This window comes from Lonchura striata, chromosome 11, assembly GCF_050655825.1.
Source record: "Lonchura striata isolate lonStrDom1 chromosome 11, ASM5065582v1, whole genome shotgun sequence".
NCBI lineage: Eukaryota > Metazoa > Chordata > Aves > Passeriformes > Estrildidae > Lonchura > Lonchura striata.
The window spans coordinates 10947239-10969499 of NC_140713.1; the positions used below are offsets into that span (position 1 = coordinate 10947239).

At 40.4% G+C, this 22261-nt stretch overlaps 1 protein-coding gene across 1 annotated transcript; it reads left to right on the forward strand.

Moving 5' to 3' along the window:
• Positions 1-89: 89 nt before the first annotated feature.
• LOC110476019 (uncharacterized) lies at positions 90-13857 on the forward strand (the record flags this gene model as incomplete). Its single annotated transcript, XM_085589347.1, has 4 exons — positions 90-315; positions 1440-1522; positions 8319-8462; positions 13722-13857. Coding segments are annotated over 3 exons (402 nt in total), but the record flags the coding sequence as incomplete, so codon positions are not given.
• Between the last annotated feature and the right edge of the window lie 8404 nt (positions 13858-22261).

The window sequence follows — 22261 nt, forward strand, 5'->3', positions numbered from 1 at the left end:
GGCCTGCGGATCCCGCGCGCGGCGGGCCGGGGGCGGGGCCGGGGCCGGGGGCGGGGCCCTGGCGCGGAAGCGGCGGGAGCGGCGCAGCACGTGGGACCGCGCCGGGCCGGGCCGAACCGAGCCGAGGATCCTGTCCCGGTCCCTGTCCCGGTCCCTGTCCCGGCCCGCTGCGGGAGGCGGGGCGGCCTCCATGGCTTGCCCGGCCCGGCGCCGCCGACGCCCGCCTCCCTTCCCCGCAGGCCGTGCAGCGGCCCGGGCTGTCCGGGCGGCTCACGGCGGCGGTGGTCGGGATGGTGCACGTGGGAGCGCTGCCAGGTAAGCGGCGGGCGGGCGGCACGGCCGGCGGGACCCGGGCCGGGACCGAGTCGCCGGCGTCACCCCTCATCCCGGCTGCGGTCCCCCTGGAAGGATGTCCCTTCACCGCAGCCACGGGCCCCTCATGAAGCGCCCTACGTTTGAGCGCTCCCCGTTTCTGAGGTAAAAACGGCGGGAAGCAGCTCCACACAGGGACCTGGCTGATGAAACAGGGGTTCGGGCTCGGCCAGCTCTGTGTGTCAAGAAGCAAGGGTCAGGGAGGTGCTCAGATGGGCACAGGGATGGGATGGAGGCTGGCTAGCGATCTCTCATGCCCTTAGAGGCAGTGGGAAGCTCAGACAACACGCAGGATCTGCTCCAGCCTGGCCTCCTCGCCCACCTTTCCGGGAGTTCAGGGTGGGCAGAGCTGGTCAGGACAGCCCACCTTGCCCTGCACAGGCTGATGCCCAGAGCTCAGCGTGCCCCAGGTTTTCCCAGAAGCAGCCCCAGGTGGGACGGCCAGCTCCCCCTGTGCTGGGAAATCAGGCCAGCCAACAGAGCTTGCACAGGGCTCAGCTCAGTCCCCATTGCACACTCCCACTGCCTGGCCTTAGGACCCCAAATATCAGAAGAGACTTTGGTCTTAAGGCAAATTCATTGAACTCCAACAAAATCTGTTTGTGTGTATTTCTGCCATGAAGATCAGAGACAATCAACTTTGCAGATTAAGAACAGCTTTAACTGTTTTTTAACTCACTGATGCTTGGCATAGGTGTTCTGTGCTGACATAGAGGTCAGTCGTGCCCATGGGTTGTATTGTCTGGAGCAGCACTAATGCAGGATTAATTACAAGTATGTGAATAGCAAGCTAAGAGCAGACCTAGTGCAATAGGGATTATAGCAGGCATTCCTCAAGTTTGTGAATTAAATTGAGGAGCTGAATGGGTACAGCAGCTCTGCCAAGTTCAGCTAAGGAAAGAAAGGTCACTAAGGCATGTCACAAGGAGATAGGGCAGCCTTTGAACAAATTTGTCCTGTATGTCCCTGTTTCAGTGTGCAATCCCCATGGATGACCTACCCAAAGCTGTTACTGTCCATGGGTTTGGTTTGTGCATGCCCTGGGCTGAGCAGCATTATTCTTGCAGGAACACCAAGAAGTTCTCTTCCATTGACCCAGATTAATGATCAATCACGTCAGGAGGCAGAAGTTTACAAGGATGTTGGAGTTGTAAGTTTTGGATTCTTTCTTTACGTGATGACCATTACACAAAACCACTTGTGCATAGCCAGAATTTTAAATTGAGTCTACAGCTCAAGATCAAAAGCATCTTGAAGCTCATAGATTAGAGATGCTTAAATCCATGTTGTTTATTTCAACATAGGAAGTAGGCCTTCTAGATTACAAAAAAAAAAAAAAAACCAACAAAAACAAACCAACCTAAGATAAGTATCACTTGCACTCAAAACAATTGAAAAAGCTTAGATTCAAATTGTACAGTTCAAGTTGTTTGAGTTGGATGAATCAAGTCAATTTAAGGAGTTAAATAAAGTGGCCAGAAATATGGGCTGTTGCTGGCATTCAAGGTCTCTGGATGTAGAATGCTTCATCAATCTAGTCTGACAAGCAACTGTATTTTTAGCTCTGTCCAATCCTCTGGTTTCCTGAGGTCATGGAGCTATGCCATGTGCACAGCTGATACACTGCATGCATACCTTAGGAACCTGGAGGGTGCAGAATCACCCCACAGATGTATTTGTAACAAAACAGCACAGAGAATTCAGGATCTAAAGAAAAAAAAAGGCTCAGGCCCTTTTCTGCCCCCTCTAAGCCTCTCTCCAGGCCCCTGGCAGCGAACATGCCTGCTTTGCATGTCCAGAAGAGCAGGCCCAAAAGGCCATTCTCAGCCAGAGGCAAGAAGAGACTGCTGTCAGAATTGCTGTTGGACTTAAAGTGGTGTAGTAATCTTCATAGGTCAGTAGATTTTAACAGGGTATATGTCCTTTTGAAAGGTCAGATATGTTTTAAATGTTTCATTACACCTTGTCTTGGGTTGTTGATGTGCTTTTTCTTTGACCTGCCCACAGCATTATGAGCATTTTCTGGTGGTGTCCAAGGTTTTAAAATGTATTCAGTGAACAAACTGTCACTGCTACAAGCTGCTACTTTCAGAAAAACTTTATTAACAAATCGGTTGAAACATTTTTAATCTATAAATTAGAATGAGACTGTACAGACAGAACAAAATTGAATACAAGAGCTTAGTTTAAAGAGTAGAAGAACAAGGTCAAAATGCAAGACAAATCACAAAAGGTAGATTATGGGCACAGCCCTGGTAAGGCTATACTAGGAAAGAATGCTGAGAATAGAATCATTGAAAGGATAAACAGCCCTGGGGTAAAATGATGCTAACCTGGTGGGCTTCAGTACCTGTGAACCAGATGAGCATGTGTGAGATGTCCACCCAGTTAGAACAGTCCCTGACTGCAAGCTGAACAGGACAAGGAAGTTTTCTTCCTTTTCATTCCTCCTGAAAGAACAAGTGTGCAGTAACTCTGTATTCTGTACTGTGCCTTTATATTTTTTTGTTGCGGTATCTCCATGGGGTATAACGTGTTCTGATCACATCAGAAGAGTGGCAAACACTAATCTCTGCCTTCCTGTGCCAGAGGAAGTGCTTGCACAGATAATCTATAACTCATAAAGCCATTGCTCCACATTGCAGTGGAGCAATGTTTGCTCATTTCCTTACATAATAATTACACATTGAAACCTTCAACAGCAGGGGGAAGACACCAAATACTGCTGAAGATGAAGGACGGAACAGAAGCAGTTACTACCACTGCTGGCATGCACAAAGCTGCTGGAGCAACTTTGAGATAAGCTTTAAAATCAGTATTACAAAAAAAATTCAATTTGGCTTTTATACTTTGTCTTTTCAACAGTTGTACTCAATTCTGCAGTTCCAGCTTTAACTGGTTTACCTTTTCTGCAAGTGCATTGCAGTCTCTGAACTTGAATATATGTTTAAACCTACCTGTCAGGAGACACATGAGGTGAATGCAGTCATTTCTCTACACATTTGGACAAATTCAGGGCTTAGAGTTATAATTAACCCATTTTCCTGTCACAGGAACATCAATATACTTCCACACCAGTCTTCATTCTAAAAGTATGACCACTGTTAGAGAATAGAACAGAACAGAGTAACAGCAATATAAGAAACAAATCCTTTATTAAGGAGATAAGTCTCAGAGATAATCAGGAGAACCTCCATAAACATCAATAGGTTGTTTAACACTTTCTGCAGTTCAATTCTTTAGTTTTTTGTGCTTTAAGAGAAATGAAAGTTTTCATGATAGATGCTTTCAGGAGCTTCCCAGCTTTTACACAGAGCTGGAAAACTCAGTAGTTTGGCAATTTACTGCCAAACTATTCTGGAATGGGAATCTCTTTGGGTTTCTTGCTCAGTATTCCAAAGGAACTGTTAAGCTGTCCATTTTTCTTGTAGAAGAAGAGCTAGAGAAAAGGTTTTTTTTCCCATGGATGTTTGTACTGACAATGTTCCCAAATGATGCCCACAGTAGCCCTTAAGAAGATATGTAACCATTTGCTGCTATTTAGATGTTTACATATCGTATCAAATAGTTCAAATTGGTGTTAACATTTAAAAATAAAGTATATGGTCTTGCTCACTCCATCTGTGTTGCACTTGGAAGTAAATCCTGGTATATTCAGAGTAAGGTGACTTGTCTGGCACATTCACAGCTTCACATAATAAATATGAAAGATTTGTGATATTAGAGCATAGTAATGAAAACAAGTGAGTGTTCAGTTAGGAAGCCATCTGTGCTCAAAATGTATATGCTTTGTACTTGTGTGTTGCTAAACAATGAAATTCCCTAGACAAGATTTTATAAGCAGCAGGCTATGAGGCATTATAATCCCTCCAATTTGTACCTGCTTTTCTTTAAGGAAGAGGCAAAATATATCTATTCAGGTTAACTTTTATTTATTCCATTCAGCCTGGCTGACATTTATTCTGTAACTAGAAAACAGAGCACAGATTCCCTCTTGACTGTTAGTTACTGTTCCTAATCATAGCTACTGGAGTAGCTGACATTAAAAACAGTTACTAGTATGTGTTTTACATTGATGCTTTTAAAAAATGAAAGAGTGGTAAGCCTATTGCTCTTATAACTACTGTGATAACTGGAATTCACAACTTAGAATTTAATAACAGTGGAGACAGAATAAAGTAGTATTTCTATACAGAAACATGTAGGTAGCTTTCACTTTGATTACAGAGGTTAACATTTCAAATCTCAGCTGTATTACAGGAAAATAAAATAGCAGACAGTCTGCCTACAGCTACCTCCTATGGAGTGTGCAGGAGAACATGAGATAGGAGCTTACTTCTGTTAAGGCAGTGACCTGCTCTGGAGGTGAGTTTTTAAAGAAGTTGCTGAGAGCTGTGCTTACAAACAGCAATTAAATGCTCTGCAAAAGCACCTGATTTTTTTCTATAAGGGCACACGAGGGGCGTGGGGGCAATTGCTGCAATTGTCTCAGTCCCCATCTGAGCCTGTACAATAACAGGGATGGTGCAAGGCCTGCTCCCTTTCTGGAGGAAGGCTGATGAGCTTAGAGAGGTTTGTATTGATGGGCACGTGTTTGCAGGTAAAGCCTTTCTCTGGCAAGAAACACTGGGGTTAAAGTTGCCCTGGGAAAAAGTTAGGTTAGGCATATACTGAGTTAAAACTTCTGCAATTGTTACCTCAGTTGTGGTTTGTTACTGTTTTGAGGCTTTCCTGCTGTAATATGTGTGAGGCTGAAGTGTTTTAAGAGGTTATTTCTGTAAGTGAAATACAGCTAAGGAAACTATTTTTCATATAGTTAGAGAGCTAATTAAAGAGCCTATTTTTCAGTAGCTAACTGTGATACAAAGGGCACTTCATATGTAGTACTTCAGAAGTCATTCAAAGTAAAAAGGAAATATATTGTTGGAAAATTGCTTATAATAAGGCTATTGCATATAAGCAACACTTAAATTATCTTCACATTCAATGGAAAAGGAGCACAGAAGGTGTTTGCAGGAGTTTTATCTCATACTGTCTACGTAAATCCTGCTTTGGAGGATATAATGCAGAAGTTGTTTTCATAGGCTTTTAAACCATAAGCTTGAGTTCCAAGAACTTTAATTTTGCATAAGTGTTTTCTTTCCCCCATTTTAATTAGCTCTCTGATAGTACTGAAGTTTGTTTCCTATACATATCAATTCAGTAAACACAAATCTGTGGTGTTATATTTTTATATAAAATATGAAAGAAAGCTTTGACTTAATGCATCTGTAATTCAGTTTTCTGTATTGCAGAACATATGTTGTTCTCTTTTTAATTAAACAAAGCATAATATGCAAAAGAACAGTCGGATGATACCAAAAGAATAACACATTATTAAAGTTCTATCAAAAATATTCACTGTAACTGTGGACCTTGAGGCTATAGGAAGAGGCAGTTGCTGAAAAGTGAATATAGTAAATTTAAAGCAGGAGAGAGAACGAGAACTGTTGCAATTCTCCCATATGCCTGCATTTTGAGCTAGAATTTAATGAGATGCTTTTTATGTGTAGTACTATGGCTAGGGGTTTTTATAACTTATTAAATGAATTAATTCATTAATGTAGCTAATGGAATAATTTGCTTTATGCAAATCCAGAACGGTCAAAGTAGTAGCAAGTTGTAAAAAACTGTTTCGCGGTGGAATTCTGCCAGCCCATTCTCTTGATTTTATTTGGCTAATAGTGTGGCTCTTGAGGAGCTGAGCATTTTGAAGCCCCATTCCCAGTTGCCTTTCTTCCCGTTGAGATCGATTCTTGACTGCCTGGAAGCCATGGGAATACTGTTTCACAGATCCTGGTTCCTGGCCTTTATGATAAGCTTGGAGTTTCCTTGATACTCAGATTTTGCTGAAGTCTGCCAAACAGAGCATTTCTGAGCCAAGGGCTTCGAGGCTTTTTGGCCTCAAGGAATTACCTAGTTTTGATGGTTCATTGCATTTTTTTGAATTTGCTTTGTTAAAGTATTATAGTTCTACATTAGTCCTTTTACCACATACAACTACTGACCAACTTTGCATTCTTGCTGAGGCTGACTTAATATATTTATGTGTAGAGAGAAAAAGAGGCTACAGGGTTTTTCTTTCTGTTGGTACCACAAAGGATTCAGCAGCTGTGCCTCAGGTACCAAGACCATTTGGTCAGTTCAGGTTTGTTGGAGCAGTCCTAACCTAATTCCAGAAAAGATGACTAAAAATGTGGGGTGTTTTGTGGTTTTCTTAGGACAGGTTGTCATTTTGGCCATATGGCTACCTCCCATCACAGGTACGGAAGGGTGGATGCTACATATTGAATTGGACACACAAAGTCAAGTGCAGATGTTTTGGTTGGTTGCCATACCTGGTGCTCCTTTGCCTAATTCAGGTTTTCCTGGGCTGGAATTATGTAATTAAATATGTTGGTGAATGGCATCACAGAGTGCAAATGTCTGATGTGCCATGTCATCATATCCAGTCACCTTTTCCATTAACAGGTTGTGTCCCGTTGCTTTTTAGGTAGCATGCCTTTTGTGCATTTAAATACTCAGCTGTATTTAAATTACTCAGTTCAGTAATTTGGAGAAGGCAGTTCTGCCCTGGTGCATTGAATGTTTGCAGTTGTGTGGTTGGACTGACCATGTTGACCACTGGATCATTTCCTACTCACTTTTCCCCAGCCTCTGTGTTGAGTGTTCATTTATGATGCCTGTACCATAGCCTGCAATTCAGCCATTAAATGCTGGCACTATTTTATATACTGTCTTATCTTTTACTGCCAGAAGGGTTTCAATACTACAACAAAGATTAGAGAATTGTCACATAGAAAAGATTTTTTAAAAGGAAACTTTTTTTTTTTGTTTCCCCTTTCTGATTCTCTGTTTTATTAAGAACCAAGCTACTATGTTTAATCTCTAATTGTATTTTTCCCAAAAAACTGTTCCTTCTATTCTTGTTCAGTTGCCATCTCTGTGAAAGGTAAAGCTCTCATTTTAAAGGATTAAGATGTGTGATAAAACTCCAGAGAGAGAAGAATTTATTTGCTATATATACAATTAGTTTGTCTATGAAACGTCTTGCATTTGTAGAATTAAGCTGGTGAGAAATGTCTGGTTTTCTTTTCATCTTCCTACTGTTAATGCAAAATACTAGGCATGGAATATGTTTCAAGGCTCTACTTTTACTCTTGTTATTAATCCTTAACAAAATTATGTATTATCTGTAATTGTTGCAAACTTTTTGGTATAGCCTATGCAATGATTAGAAATGTGCGTGGCATCAGGTAATGTGCAAATTGTATCAGCAGAGTATTTTATCATCACTCCATTGTTTGCTAAGAGTATGTCTATGTGGATGGAGAGATATAATAGACAATAAATAGCAATATCTTCTTTCCAGTAATTCTGAATACAGAATGGGAGAAATATCACTAGTTCATATTATGGCATTTGGCACAGTAACAGTCAAACAAAAAATTCCTTTATTTATCCAAAGTAACACTTATTTTCTGACATTAATTGAATTGAAAATTGCCCTGATTATCTCAAAGTCCTCTGTTATCTGAACATACTCAATATCCTGTATTCCCCTTGGATAATTGAAGTTTGACTTTACACTATTTTTAATGAGGTATAAGATTTAACTCATTTGCCTATAGTTCACATTTTAGGATGGATCAAAGGAACCCAAATTGATGAATGTATAATTAAAATCACATTTATTTCTCTGTATGATTTCACTGCAAACACCATGCTGTTGATGAAAGCACTTTTATAAGTGGTTGTGCGCATCAAATGCATCAACAGAACTTGCTGTAGGTAATCCTCCCTTTCAAGGAAAACCTTTACACTTGTGTGTCTCAGTGCACAATATAGAATGGTGAACTAGCATGTTTGTACAGTACAATGATGTTTTTTTATCCCTCTTTCCCCAGGATGGGCTGATCCTGGAGAACATGCACCACGTGCTGTACACAGTGCACCCAGGCCCGGAGGTCACCGCAGCCATGGCAGTTGTCTTGGTTTGAAAAGACAGGAGTCTGTGAAGGAAGGCAAAAACCTCCTGTGAAATGGGAAAGGTAAACCCCCTCCCTCTGAATTACCACAATTTCAAAATTAAAAGGCTCTCCGGCAAAGATATGCAAAGATATGGGAATGGGAATAACAGTTCTTTACTAGGAGAAAAACTAAATAAAAATTTAAAAAAAATGTAATTAGTACAAACAAAACTAGTGATAAGAGTCAGAAACCTGACACCCTGAGGAGTCAGGGTGTTGGTAATAGTCCAGTTAAATGGTGGCTGCTCCTCCTGGAGTGACAGATGAAATGCTGCTGAAGCAGTGATCTCTAGAAGGGTGGAGTTTTCTCTGAAGGTCTGGTGATGGAGTAGTTGGGCCTGGTCTTCCTCTGGGGATCCAGCAGAGAAGAAGCTGCTCCTCTGGGAATCCAGTGAAGGGCTGCTCTGGTGTCCCAAAAAGTGCTGATTTTATGCAGGTAGGAATGCTTGGCTCCTCCCTTTGGGTGGAGCATCTCACAATGGGATGATGTAACTTTACCGGACATGCAGTGAGTCATTCAATAGTCCATTAACAGAAGATATCTCCCGGAGGGAGACATTGTTCTTGGAAGAGATAAGAAAATTGCCCAACCTCCAACAGATGGCAAATAGAATACATGCTGATCTTACAAGCCAGGAGAGCAGTGCTCGGTGAGATGGAGCTGTCCCTGTGTCCCTCTGGGTGGCCAGGTGCTGTGTGCTGCCAACCAGCAGGCACTAACCATTGCTCTGGCTGCAGGTAATGCAAAGGGCTCCTCAGGCATTGCTGTGGCTATTCACTCTCCATAAACTGCACCTTGTGCTGGCATAGATACTGTGGAAAGCTGACTGTGCCCTGAAAAGGCAGAGTTAGGTTCTGAGAAAGAAAGATGCCTGCTTGATTAGAGTGGATGGTACTTGTGCACTGCCTCAGTTGGAGGCTGCTAAAGGCTGCACCACAGCTTCCTGGGTGAAACCTGTCTAAATGTAACCATTAGTTTAAACCTGCTCATGTCCAAAAACCACCTTTGGTGTAACTCTTATTTACTTCAGTTATATTATATGCAAGGATCAATTTAACCCATGGTGGTTAGGCATCCTGTTTCAGCATATGTTGTTGCTGCTACTGTTGTCCATGAAAACTAAATTTTCGTTGTCTTTTTTAATGAGTGAGTAGAATGAAGCTTTTTATATAATGACAAAAATTGAGGTATAGATAGCGAAAGTACTTAAAATTAAATTGCCTTTGGGGGAATTAAATATAAATTAATCTATCCTTATTGCATGAATCCTAGACTTGGCTAAGCTTCCTGCTCTTACTGTATGCTGAAGCAATTTTAGTTTTTAATATCTAGCCCTCTCTGATGTAAAGATGAGGGCTGGCTTAATATGGAAAGCCTGTATTTCCTAAGTTCACAAATTGAGGGTTAATGCATGTTTTTTTCCCAAATTATGTCATTATGGTAAGGCTGCACATTTTTGCATGTACAAATTTTATAGAACCAGGCAGAAGATGCTGGTGTTAAGTGAAAGCCGTACTTCAGGTACAATCATGTAGGCTAACCTATCTGCAGTGGCAGTTTTAATTATGCCTAATATGCTCTAAAAGCTTTAAATTCTCATTAATAGATGTGTTTTGAACTGACATTTGTTTTGTGAGCCTGAAAATCAGATGTTGCTATTTTCAAAGTACCTAGCCACTTGACAAATTGAGAAAATCTAATTTTTATTGCTGCATTGGAACGTATATGAAAACCTCAAATAAAAATGATAATGGAAACCAGTTTTGGTTTTTAGAGGTTGCTGTATGTGGGCCACTGGAGGTACATAGCTATTTGGAAAAATAGCACATAGCCTATTTTTAAAAGCAATCCTTTGAGGAACAAAAATCATCACTAAATAAGGGATATGATCTGGGAACAATGTATTTCTCCTCTTTGCAATTATTAATGAAGAGGAGAATTCCTGTAGGGCTTGGGTTTTTCTCTGCTCCTGTATACTGTTCTGCACTATTTCCTCTGTAGCTGTAGAACACCAACCAGGAAAGGCTTGTGTTTAATGCATTTCTTTGTACTTCTCTAAAAATTATTGGCTCAAGTTCACTGAACAGGGAAGCAAAAAGAAAATCACTTTAAGCAAAACCATGGTAAAGTGGATACTAATTTGTAGGTAGCAAATCTTTAAACAGTTTTTCTCTAGCAACTTAGTAGTGACTTTAATGTCAATATAATTTTGATAGGTAGCTATTAACAAAGCAAATCCTGTATGCTGTCGCTAAAAAATAACTTGCTGAAGGTGTTTCAGCTACAAACCATATGTAGCATCTTCTGCCTATTATACATTAATTTCATTTTCCCTGTGGAGATCCTTGTCTTTGGTAGGAATAACTGTTAAGAGAGCTACACAGGGAATTTATAACTGGTCTTTAGGAGAAGGTCATGATTTTATTTGGTAAAGGGTGGGGGAAATCCACAGGTCTGCAGTGTGACTAGGAGCTCAACTAGCCTGAGCAAGGATTGTAGGGTCCAGTGCTTGGGTGAGCCTGGGTCACTTATCATGGATCAGAGCTCAATTTTTAAGTTTATCTTATCTCATAAATTTTAAGAAAAATGGTTCCATTGGAAAGGACAGTCATTTAGTCCAACCGCCCTCTACTTGCAGCTGCCCTTTTTCCTTTAAGAATCAAGTTACTGAAATTCCAGTTCTGGATCAGTCTTCATCAATGATGATGACACAGTTGATAGCTGATAAACAAGGCTTCATGTCAGGACATATCCCAGACCTCTCCATGTCTTCTGCAAACACAGCTTTGCTGTCTGAGCCCATTCCTTTCCTACACCAGCAGAGTGGGAATTCACTTGCTATCATCCATGACGCTCTTCAGGGTAAGACAGAATTAGGCAGAGCTGTGTGCTATGGTTTTTGCTGTCCTTTTTAACTGCCACCATATTAATGCAGTGGTAAGGGGAGGCAGCTCAGCTGAGAATTGCAGCAGGGAGCACCCAGAGGTGCTGTAAAAGGCAGGGAGTGCTGTGGATCCTGCTGGGAGTGCTGCTGGAGACCTGCCCCTGTGCCTGCAGCTCATGCTGAGCACGGCAGGAGCTGCTGCAAGAGAGTGTCCTTAGAAGGATTTTTGCAGCACAGACACACTGTGCCTCCGGTGTCAGCAGCAGACAAAGTCAATGCTTCTCTAAGAGTTCTGTTTATTAGTTTTTATTGGATAGTCCCTATTCTTGTTTTCCAGTGAAACTACAAAATGTGTTGTTCCCATGTAAGTCAGAAATGGGGCTGCCTATTAACTATTCAATGACTATTACTTTTCAACTTGCCAAATGTGAAAGTAAGCAGTAGTATCATTCTCACAATTTTATGAGCATAAAAATGAATTCATTAGCAGAATCTGATTATGGCTTCATAAAACAGAAGGGTAATGATATGGTGCCTGCACCTATTACACTTGGTTAAAAAATGTATTTTCATGGCCTCCAAAAACCCAGATTGAGAGTGCAGCCTTGTTAAACTGAGTACAATCTAGTGTTTAGCAGAAAGTCTTATATTACTGCACTAAGGAAACACAAACCAAGCATCAACAGTGTATAAGCAGTGACTTCAGTAAATGAAATTACTTAGTGAATAGCTTGTGTCTGAAGTTAAACCTCAATTGCTGTGAAGGTTTCATGTCTCTAGGCTCATCCACAGTTTTATGATTAGAGAAATAATTATTCTTATATAACTCTGAATTGCACTGTAAGCTTGGGTGATGTAATTAGAATCTATAGCTTTTGTTCCTAGATGTAGAAATCTCAGTTTAGCTGTTTGCACTGTGTTTATCACCAGTGTCTACAAGCACCTGCAATGGTACTTGTGGCACACTCTTGTCTTTGGATCCTGGGAATACTCCATGCTTTACACTAATCTCAAGGCACAGGACAGCTTGCATTTGATTTGGCATCCATCTGTGATGTTTCTTGTGAGCTGGAGTCTGTGTTGCTAAGCAATACAGGCTCTTCTCTATCAGTGTAAGCTTCTGTTTCTGCAACTTCAGGGCTTTTGGAATGAAACTGGAATTTAAAAATAAACAGACACCTTGCCATTTGGTAAATAAATTTTCAAGATCATCTCTGTTTATAGTTGGAATGTGCTAAGGTAATGCCTCTGTTGCCTCATCAGTTGTGGGTAGGATTGCATTCTTGATGGCTGTTTCCACATGCATTGCTTTCCTTTGTATGATGTCAGCTCTAATTAAATGTGCATCTGACTCCAAAGCTGGAGCAGTAGCAGAGCTTCAGAAGGGCTTGGAAGGCACCTCCAAAGCAAACTGGAAAAGCAGCAAAACTGCACAAGATGAGTGCAGAGCTTTTACACAACAGGCAGGTTTTAAGTGACAGTTCAAGGCTATGAAAGACAGGAGAGAAGTGGGGATTTCAGTAAGGGAGTCAGAATTAAATCTTGTGCCCCACTGCTGTGGCCCAAGGCTTCAGTCTTACAACAGAGATACTTCGAGGCTGTGGAGGGGGGCCCTGGATGTCGGTGACTGGCCCACATGAAGTAATTACAATTCATAATTTTCCTCTTCAGTATCTATCCCTCAAAAAGTTCCTAGTGACAAAACTTAATGAATATGGTGGAACCTCTGTTACTAAGGCATGGCAGAATTGATGGTTGGAGTAGAATGGCTTTGACTCCTCCTAGGCCTTTGCACAGCTCTAGCGGCAATTTGTTGATGTGGTGCTGTGTAGGAAACACATGCTATGTTCAGATGGAGTCACATGGGTTGCATGTAACATGTTCCAGGCTGTGCTTTCTTGCCTAACTTCCTAAAGAAAGATGACAATGCTATTCCTCTGTGCCTGTAGCCTGGAAAGATGTAAGTTAGTGACCCTTTTTGGAGAGAAAACACGTCATTAGAACAGAGAGCTGTGTTTAGACCCACCTACTCCTCTGGCACATCATGACAGCAGACAGGGCAGGGTGTGCAGCTGCCTGTTCTGAGCCACACAGGAACAAACTGAGGGGCTGAGGGGGAGAGAAGGGGACCAGGGGATGGGAGAAAACTGGTGGGGTCAGTGGGAGAGGTGGGAACTAAACGCAGTGAGATGGGAAGAAGTCAGAGAGAATAGGGACAAAAATAAAGAATGGAAAAATATGTGGGAAAGTGAAGTGGGTTAGTCCTAGAGCACATGAAACAATTTGTGTTGGGATCAAACAGGAAAGGCAGTAAGATGAATTTTCGTTTGGTTTTTGTGTTTTTCTTTTTCAGTTCTCAGTTTTGGGCTAAAATGTTGCTTTTGACTGTTTTCAGGTCTTGATTTTATCCAAGTTGAAGGGTGTGTGTTTTCTCATGTTGCTGATGAAGGAATAATAAATGCCTGTGCAGGTGACCTGCTACGATACAGAAAACACATTGGAGAAGACAGCATTCAGATCTTTGCTGATATTAAAAAGAAGCATAGGTAAATATAAATGCAATCATGGTCTTATATCTTTCTCCATTTTCTGATTTTCTTTTTATAATGTCAGTTTTCTTCTGGAAAAGTTAATCATATAGAGAGAAGTTTATTATTTAAGCATGGACTTGCAGTGCTATAAGGGGATACATGTAAAAATAAATTTGTAGCTGTAAGTTGGAAGTTGCTGTATCTGTGAAGTTTGTCATTATTTAACCTTCAGGTTTTCAGTATGCCAGCTATGAAAGTGTTGCATCTGGTATTGAGACATTGTATGCATGTGTAAATGTCTATTTCTTTAAAGAAATTTTGTTTCTGAAAGTTAGGTATCCATAGTTGTTTTTTAGTTATGAAGGCAGTTGCCATATGAAAGCATCCAAGTGATCATAATTTGGCATTTAAAAAAGCTCTTCTCTTTCTTCTCCTTCCTGCCAATAATACTGATTCCTGCTACTTAAATCAGTGCTGTCTATGTAAGGGTTATGTTCTATAATTATCAAAAAGAAGGAACTTATGACAGCTAAATCCAGTTTATTTTCTGCTTATACTTTATCTTACCTGTCACATGGTACTTTCAGCTATTTAGATGTCACTCTTTGGATTTAGTTTTGTTTTGTTTTTTTTTTTTTCCCAGAAGAATTGCTCAAGTGCTATGTATTATACATGCTAAATAACCTAATTAAAGTGTTTGTGTGTAGTATGTGAGCTATCGTGAGAATAATCAAGTTTGGAAGATCTTAAATATATAATAAGCAGGTAATAAATTTCAAAATGGAAAGGAAACAATGCAATATGATGGTCAGATTGAGCTTTTCAGGTCCTTTCAGAGAAGTTTCTTTCTGATGATTTTTTTACATATATATAAATGCAAATACACTGCATTAGATTTTCTGTAAATAAAATTGTGTCATGTCATTTTTATTCTTAGTCTTGACAACTGATATTTGGATTATACTTCCCATTTTTCAAAGAGTTGGCCTTTAAGAAAGGCAAAGAAGTTCTTGTTTCAGGCAGAAACATAAGCTCAGAAGGGACTTCTTGGTTGAGCTTTTTGATGTAGAAAAGTGCAGCTGCCACTGAGAGCTGCTATGATCCTGTTCTTTAAATGAGAAGAGACTGTTCTTGTGCCATCAGCACTCAGCAGTGCAACATATTTGCCATAGCTGTTGTTTTCTATTTAAATACAGAAAATCCAACAGTGTCGGATGTTCTACCAGCAACGGCTGGAATTCTTTCCAAGTTTGGGACCACATAAATTAATAGCTGCTATTGCGGTATGTTTCAGACAAAGTGTGTCACCCATACATCAAAGCCTGCTGTTGAACAGCTGGGATGCAGGTGTAATTGATGTTTGTGTAAGATGATTCCTGTGGTTATATCATAGGTATTAACTATACTTTCTGTTATTGGACTTGTGGAGGTTGTTGATTTTGCCCTAGGTAACAGGTTCTGATGTATGAATGAGGACACATCCGCAACTCCCACTTGAAGTCAGAGAGCTCTGTGTGCTCAACACTTCTGAAATACAGGTGCTTGACACGTAAGCATCTGTCTCAATTGACACTTGGTGGTGCACACTTAGCACTCGCTCTCTAGAGCCAGGAGACCCGCAGCAATCACTGATCAATGAAGGAAAAAGTTGGCTTTTAACTCCTCTGGGCGGCAGTGTCACCTGCCAGTGTGAAGCTGGACACTGGCAAAGCAGCCCCGGGGGGTTCTGCTGGCAGGAGGGTGGGGAAGCAGGCTGTGTGTCCCACCCATGTAACAGCTGTGTCCCTGCAGTGCTGCCAACTGTTCCTGGCCGGCGGCATGGTGCTGACCAGCATGGCCACCAACCACCCAGCCTGGCGTGGTGCTGACCGGCACGGCCACCAACCACCCAGCGTGGCATGGTGCTGACCGGCACGGCCACCAACCACCCAGCCTGGAGTGGTGCTGACCAGCACGGCCACCAACCACCCAGCCTGGTGTGGTGCTGACCGGCACGGCCACCCAGCCTGGTGTGGTGCTGACCAGCATGGCCACCAACCACCCAGCCTGGAGTGGTGCTGACCAGCACGGCCACCAACCACCCAGCCTGGTGTGGTGCTGACCAGCACGGCCACCCAGCCTGGCGTGGTGCTGACCAGCACGGCCACCAACCACCCAGCCTGGAGTGGTGCTGACCAGCACGGCCACCCAGCCTGGAGTGGTGCTGACCAGCACGGCCACCAGCCAGCTGGCCAACCCCCGGCAGCTGCCAGGTAAGCCAGGGCACCCAGCCTTGCCACCAGGGAGGGGGCAGTGCTGGGAGACAAGGAACTCTGGCTGTGGGGTTTGATTTGATCACAGTGATGCTATTTGAGGTGTTACTTAGATGGGCTGTGGTGTGTTTCTATACAACAGCTTGGCAGGGCGAAAATCACAATTATTCCAAGCTTTTGTAACACTGATTGAGGCTGAAAGAACATACTATTTCATTTGTAAAGCACCCTAATATAAGAAAAAGCTGCTTTATAACCCTAGAAAACTAGCTATACTAAACTAGCCATATTAAACTATCTAGCTAATTATAAATGTTTCCATTGAAGAGCTAAATGTTTTTATCTTTCACAATGGAAATTGAATTCCTGCAAGAAAAGGGGCATTTTGATAAGGCAACATTCCAAATGTTAATACCAGGGAAAGTACTGCTTGGAAGATTTTCAGTAAGAACACAAATTCATTGGTAGACAGGAAGATATTAGCATCAAAATTTTTTAATAGTGTGGACTTCTGTCAAGAGAGACTCATTTGACCTATGAGTTCTGACCTTTGCAGAAGTGCTATGATTCTTGATATTTTTATATTAACATGAGTTTGGGCTGTGTTCATGAAACAGTATTGCTCCCATGCTAGAATTAAAGTTCTATCATGGGGACATTTAGTTTTCATCACTACTTTTAATTTAGATCAATGGCTTGAATTTGAATGTCTCACTACATAAAATAGAATATATATTTTTTTAGGTTTTACTTTGCCCAACACACTGTAACTTGGCGTGTTTTGAAATTCCAGTGCACTGTATTGTATTCAACTTAAATTAGAGGATCAGCATGAAAAACACATTTTACCTGTTAGAGATAACCTGGACCTCAACAGGTTGTATTTGTATTTTTTGTGTCGTATTTTTATATCTTTTGAAACAACATAAAATCATTCAATGTTTTCAGGGCTTTATGTATATCACACATGCTTAAGAGCATTTAAAATGAATGTTGAACTTGTCAAAATGGTTATTTCATATACATTTTAAAAATATTAAACTTTTTGCTAAAAAGAAACAGATTAAAAAATTGCTATGCCTCAGTCACCAATGCTAAAAAGAAAATGATGGCTTGGTGTGAACGCTGAGCCTCTTGAATTAGCTGGGTCTTTTGGTACAACAAATTAGAAATGAGAAATGGAACAGGTGATACTGGAAGCTATGCCTGTTTTAGAGATTGCAAAATTTGGTTAGTCTAGATGTCCATCCCTGTTTGTACTTAATGTCTCCACTGTTACTAATGCAGATCAAATAACTTTTAAAAAATATTTGATACGTCTTTGGGCAAAATCCTAGGTTAAATTCTGCTTTCACGTATTCACATGCAACCTCCATTGATTTACTGCATCAGAGAGCAAAACCTGACCTGTAGGCCTAGAGGCATTTTTGTCACAGGACCCCAGCCAGACAGAATCATAGCTTCTGCTTTTCTTTCATGTGAACAAACTTGTCAGTCCCTGTCTCTTTCTCTTTCTGGGTCCAAAGAACAAAATGAATCAGAGTTGGCAGCTGTAATGAAGTACACATTAATTCTGTGTTTGGATTTGTGTTATAAAAGCAGGAGTGTGCAGATCATGGGTTTTTTGTACTTAGATCACAGCATTTTGGATGTTAGCAGGCCCTCTCATGAGAAAGATGTCTTAAAACAGGTAAGAGAAGAACTTAAAAATTCCAGAGTACAAAAAAATGACAAATTAGGCATATCTATGTCAGGAGATTCTTAAAAGGGATCAAATCTGCAGTCTACAAAGTTGGTGTTGATGTGAGTGAGATTTTGCATTTCAGGAATTTATGCAGCCCTGGCAGTGCCGTATTACGGTGAAACAATTGGGCACCTTTCATCACACTGCAAAGCAGCTCTTGAAAGCAAAGCTGAGAGACAGATGAGATTTTTGTCATGTCTCTTTTTCAGCTTTGTTGTGCAGTAATATAGAAGTGGTTTTGTCTTTGTGTAGAATTGATTGATTTGTGATGGGCTGTGGGAAGTGTTTCCCTGTCAAAGCAGAGATCTGCGTTCAGTCAGGTTTTGTTTGCAGGTTGTGTTGCTGCCTTCTGGAGGCTGCCAGGCTCTGCTCCAGGGCTGCCTGGGCACTCAGGGCACCAGAGATCAATGGAGTACGAGTTCTGTAAAATCAGGCTTCATGTTGTTAAGGAGCAAGAATTATAGCTGAGCATTTTGAATTCATTAATAAACCATCTTTTCATCTAAGAGGTTATAGCAGTTCCAGTTTGCTGCCTTGTGGAATGTTCTTTGGTTGGATGTCTGAACCCATCAGGTTTTTTCTTTGGCTGTAACTGCTGAAATACCTGCTTTGCATTCAGTTTGTATTTTGAGTGACCAAAGCTGTGCATAATGACTGCTCAGTTATCTCTATGAACAAAACAAAGTGTCTCAGCTGAGTAACCTGTGGAAAACAGGTACATAATGAAATCCAACAGCTGGCTGTGACTGTCACCTCCTTAATTACTGTTCATAAAAGGGGCCTCAAGACTGAGGCTCACCCCCTCTCATCTTTTGATGGCCAAAATAGAGGCTGCTGCCTGTGTGATACCCTCTGAGATAGAAAAAGTGCTGATCACTCACATCTCCTGTTTAAGCTCTAAATTTAATGACAGAGAAAAAGTCCTTTGAATTAAAAATCTAAAATGTGTTAAGAGGGGAGCATTACCATAAACAGTGTTGTGTATGGTACAGTGATCACTGCAATGAGAAAGCTGTTAAGGAAGAGTAGTCGAGCAAGTTATTGGCACAGTGGTGCTTATTTTTACACCACTCTTTGCCACTGTTTTCAAGCTAGGAGTGCTTGGTCTTTATTTCATTAAACTTGTGCATAACGTAGTTCAAATGCTTTTATTGTGCTTTGCAACCAAGCACGATTTCATTGGGTTTTATTAAAGACCTGTGTGCAGCTGTGCTGCCACAAGAAAGAGCACAGTGCCCTCTAGTTACAGTCTGCAGGAACAGATAAATCCGTGTAAACTTCAGCATCTTGTTACTGTAGCATCACAAAATTCTCCTTTTTCTCACTGGGGAAAAAAAAAAAAAAAAGTCAGAATGCCAGGAAAACTGAGAGATTTGAAGCAGAGCTCTGTGTTTAGAGATATTATGACAGTGACTGAACATTGGCACACAAAAGCATATCTCACTGCTGTTATTTTATTTCTTTTACAGGTTAGAATTTGTATTAGCACAGCCAATAGACAAATCACCTTCTACTAATCAACTTTAGGCCCTGATGTGCTTGGAAAGGACTTAAAAGTAGCATCTGTAGCATCCTTAGTGAGGTAACACAGTGCACACTGAGCACTCCCTTTGCCATTCTTCACATTGTCATTCTGAATAGATCTCCAGCCCAGGAGATGTGTGTGCAGTCTGTGTGCCATGTGTGGATCACAGCAGCACTTGATACCTTCCCACTTTGGAAGGCTTTAGGTTGTGCTGGAGTTTGAGATCAGTCTCAGGTTTCACTGAGTTTTTCCCTTTGCCCAGCAGGGCTGAGCTGTTGTCTCAGACCCATATGAACTTGCTCTGTTTAATTATCTGTCTCTTTGTTTTTCCTGCTGATGTGAAATAATTATGAAACAACTCCCTGCTAACGTGCTGTACACACTTGTAAGAACAAATATTGACTTGGAGCCTGGTTCCTTTGGGGATTCAGTCAAGTACTGTCACAAATCTCTGGTCAGATGCACCTCTGGTCAGGTGCTGGTATTGAGGTAAAGCAGATAAAATATTCTAAGAGCATATAGATATTATATAAATAAAATTTAATATAAATAAAAATTAAAATTTAAAATAAATATCCTGGTTTTTAGAACAGGATATTCATGATAATGCTATAAGTAACTAGAAATTAATTATTTTCTGCTGTAAGCAGAATGACTAAGAATATCAAATATGCAATGAAATAAGTTTTAATCATATATGCATGAGCCATCTTATTTGTTGTACATTTTCAGGAAGGGCTCTGTTGAATGGTTGAAATCCATGAAATTCAAAACAATGATTTTATTCTTGTGTTAAAATCTTTTTAAGAGGGAGTTATTGTTCCTATATGGAAAAATGGTAGAGCATGTCACCTAAAAAGAGATTCAAGAACATTTTAATTGATCCCCTTTCTTCAGTGAAGTAGGAAGGTGATAAATAATTAGTCTTCCCTGAAGCATAATTAATAAGTTAGGCTTCTGATGAAATTTCATTTAAACAGTGTTTTGAAGCAGACTTTTATTTGTTTCATGTGTGCTTTCCCTAGTTACCTCAAGCTATAACTACCTTACCATCAGCTTATCACTAATTAAGCCAATTTATATGTTTTTAAAGGTCAGAAATAATGGCTCACAAAATTCCTCTAAGGGATGAAGCATCCAGTCCTATGAGTCATTCTTTGGATGGTCAGTTTGACATAAAATGATGAGAAGGATGCTTTGAACTGGGGTTTGGTTTTTTTTTTCCTCCTCCCAAAGCTAATACTGTATTTTGAGCCTTGTGTTTGTCTGTTTCTCCTCTTGAAACCAGGTAAAAAAAGCTCAGATGAGTAAGTAATACTGTATATAGGAAAAATAAAGAGGCTTTTTTATTCCATTGTCATTCCTCATACTGATAAAAGACCACGTCTATTTCTGGCTTTTGCTTTCTGGAAAAACTAGCTGAACTGTCAGGTACCTGTATAATCCCTGCTCTCTTTCATACAAGGAAATACAAGAAGCATTCCAGACAACAGAATGTAAATAGTAAGATTTTTTTTGTCTCTTTAGAGCTAAAGGTGTTTTTTCTAGAGAACCTGTTTTAGTCTGCAGTAGAAATACCACAATCACAAATTTCTCAATACATTTTTTTTTTCCTGTTTAAAAACTTGGCAAATTATAGAGTCTTTATGGAGAGGTTTTCAAAGACAGGAATTAACCCTGATTTTGGTTTTCTCCTCAGAGGTAAAGCATGCTGTGAAGATTGCTGTGCTGGTTGGGTCTGGAGTGACTCTGGAGAATGTGAGGAATTACTTGGATGCAGATGCTCTAATAATTGGTTTGTATTTCAAGAAAGAAGGATATTGGGCAAATGCTGTTGATCCTGACCGAGTCAAGAAATTCATGGAACACAAAAGTAAACTGAGGGAATGAGTTTGTCAGCAAACACTGTTTGTTTGTGTTTGTTTGTAGAAATGTTTGTTTGCAGTGTGGTACGTCCTACGGAATTAAAGCACAAATGCGTGGCCAAATGGCAAATAATACCAAATAAAAATGCACATCATCTCCATAATTGGCTGGGAAGCTTGATGACATACTTCACAATAACCTGGTGCTCTGATATTTGCTCCTAGGCAGCACATTTCTGTGGTGCTCAAAGCTGCCATCAATGCAAAGCCAACTCCGAAGTCTTGTGTGAGATATTCTCTCCTGTAAGTTAAATGCTTACGGAGTTTAAGAATTTTTAGAAAATGTTCATCACAGGTGAGCAGAGTTCTGTTTGGCCTTTAAGTACAATAGGATGCCCTAAGTTTACAGCTGAAAGTGTTGTAAATTGGACAAGTTAATTAGCCTTTCAGTTTCCCCATCTGTAAAATGATGATAATAGCACCTACATCACACAGGGGCCATAAGACATAATGAATGAAAGAATGTACAGCACTTTCATCTCTCCAAATGAAGGGCTCTTTTAAAGTTCAAGATCATTATATTTTCATTAGAATTATGCATTTATACAATTGCTACATTTTTGTAATACCACACAAAAATTTAAGATAATTGGGGTATTGATTTACTTACAATACTTATTAGAGAATGAATGTAAATATTTAATTACATTTTAAGTAGATTTGGAATGTAGTCAAAATGCTTTTGCAAAACCTGGAAATTTTAATAAAGGTTTTATTATTTTTCAGCAAGCACCTGCAGCTTTGTACCTCTCTAGACTAGTAATAGTGATGCAAAAAACTTTCTTGGAATACACAAGGTATAATTACAATAGGAACCTTTCTACCAAAGCCACAGGTAAAGAGAGATTTTTATTTTTCTTGTAAAACGTAAAGGAAAAATATTAGTTTCACCGTGTATGTTGTAAGAGATGCCCTTTGAATTTGATCCTTTAACTCTAAGGAATCTTAAAAGAACCCA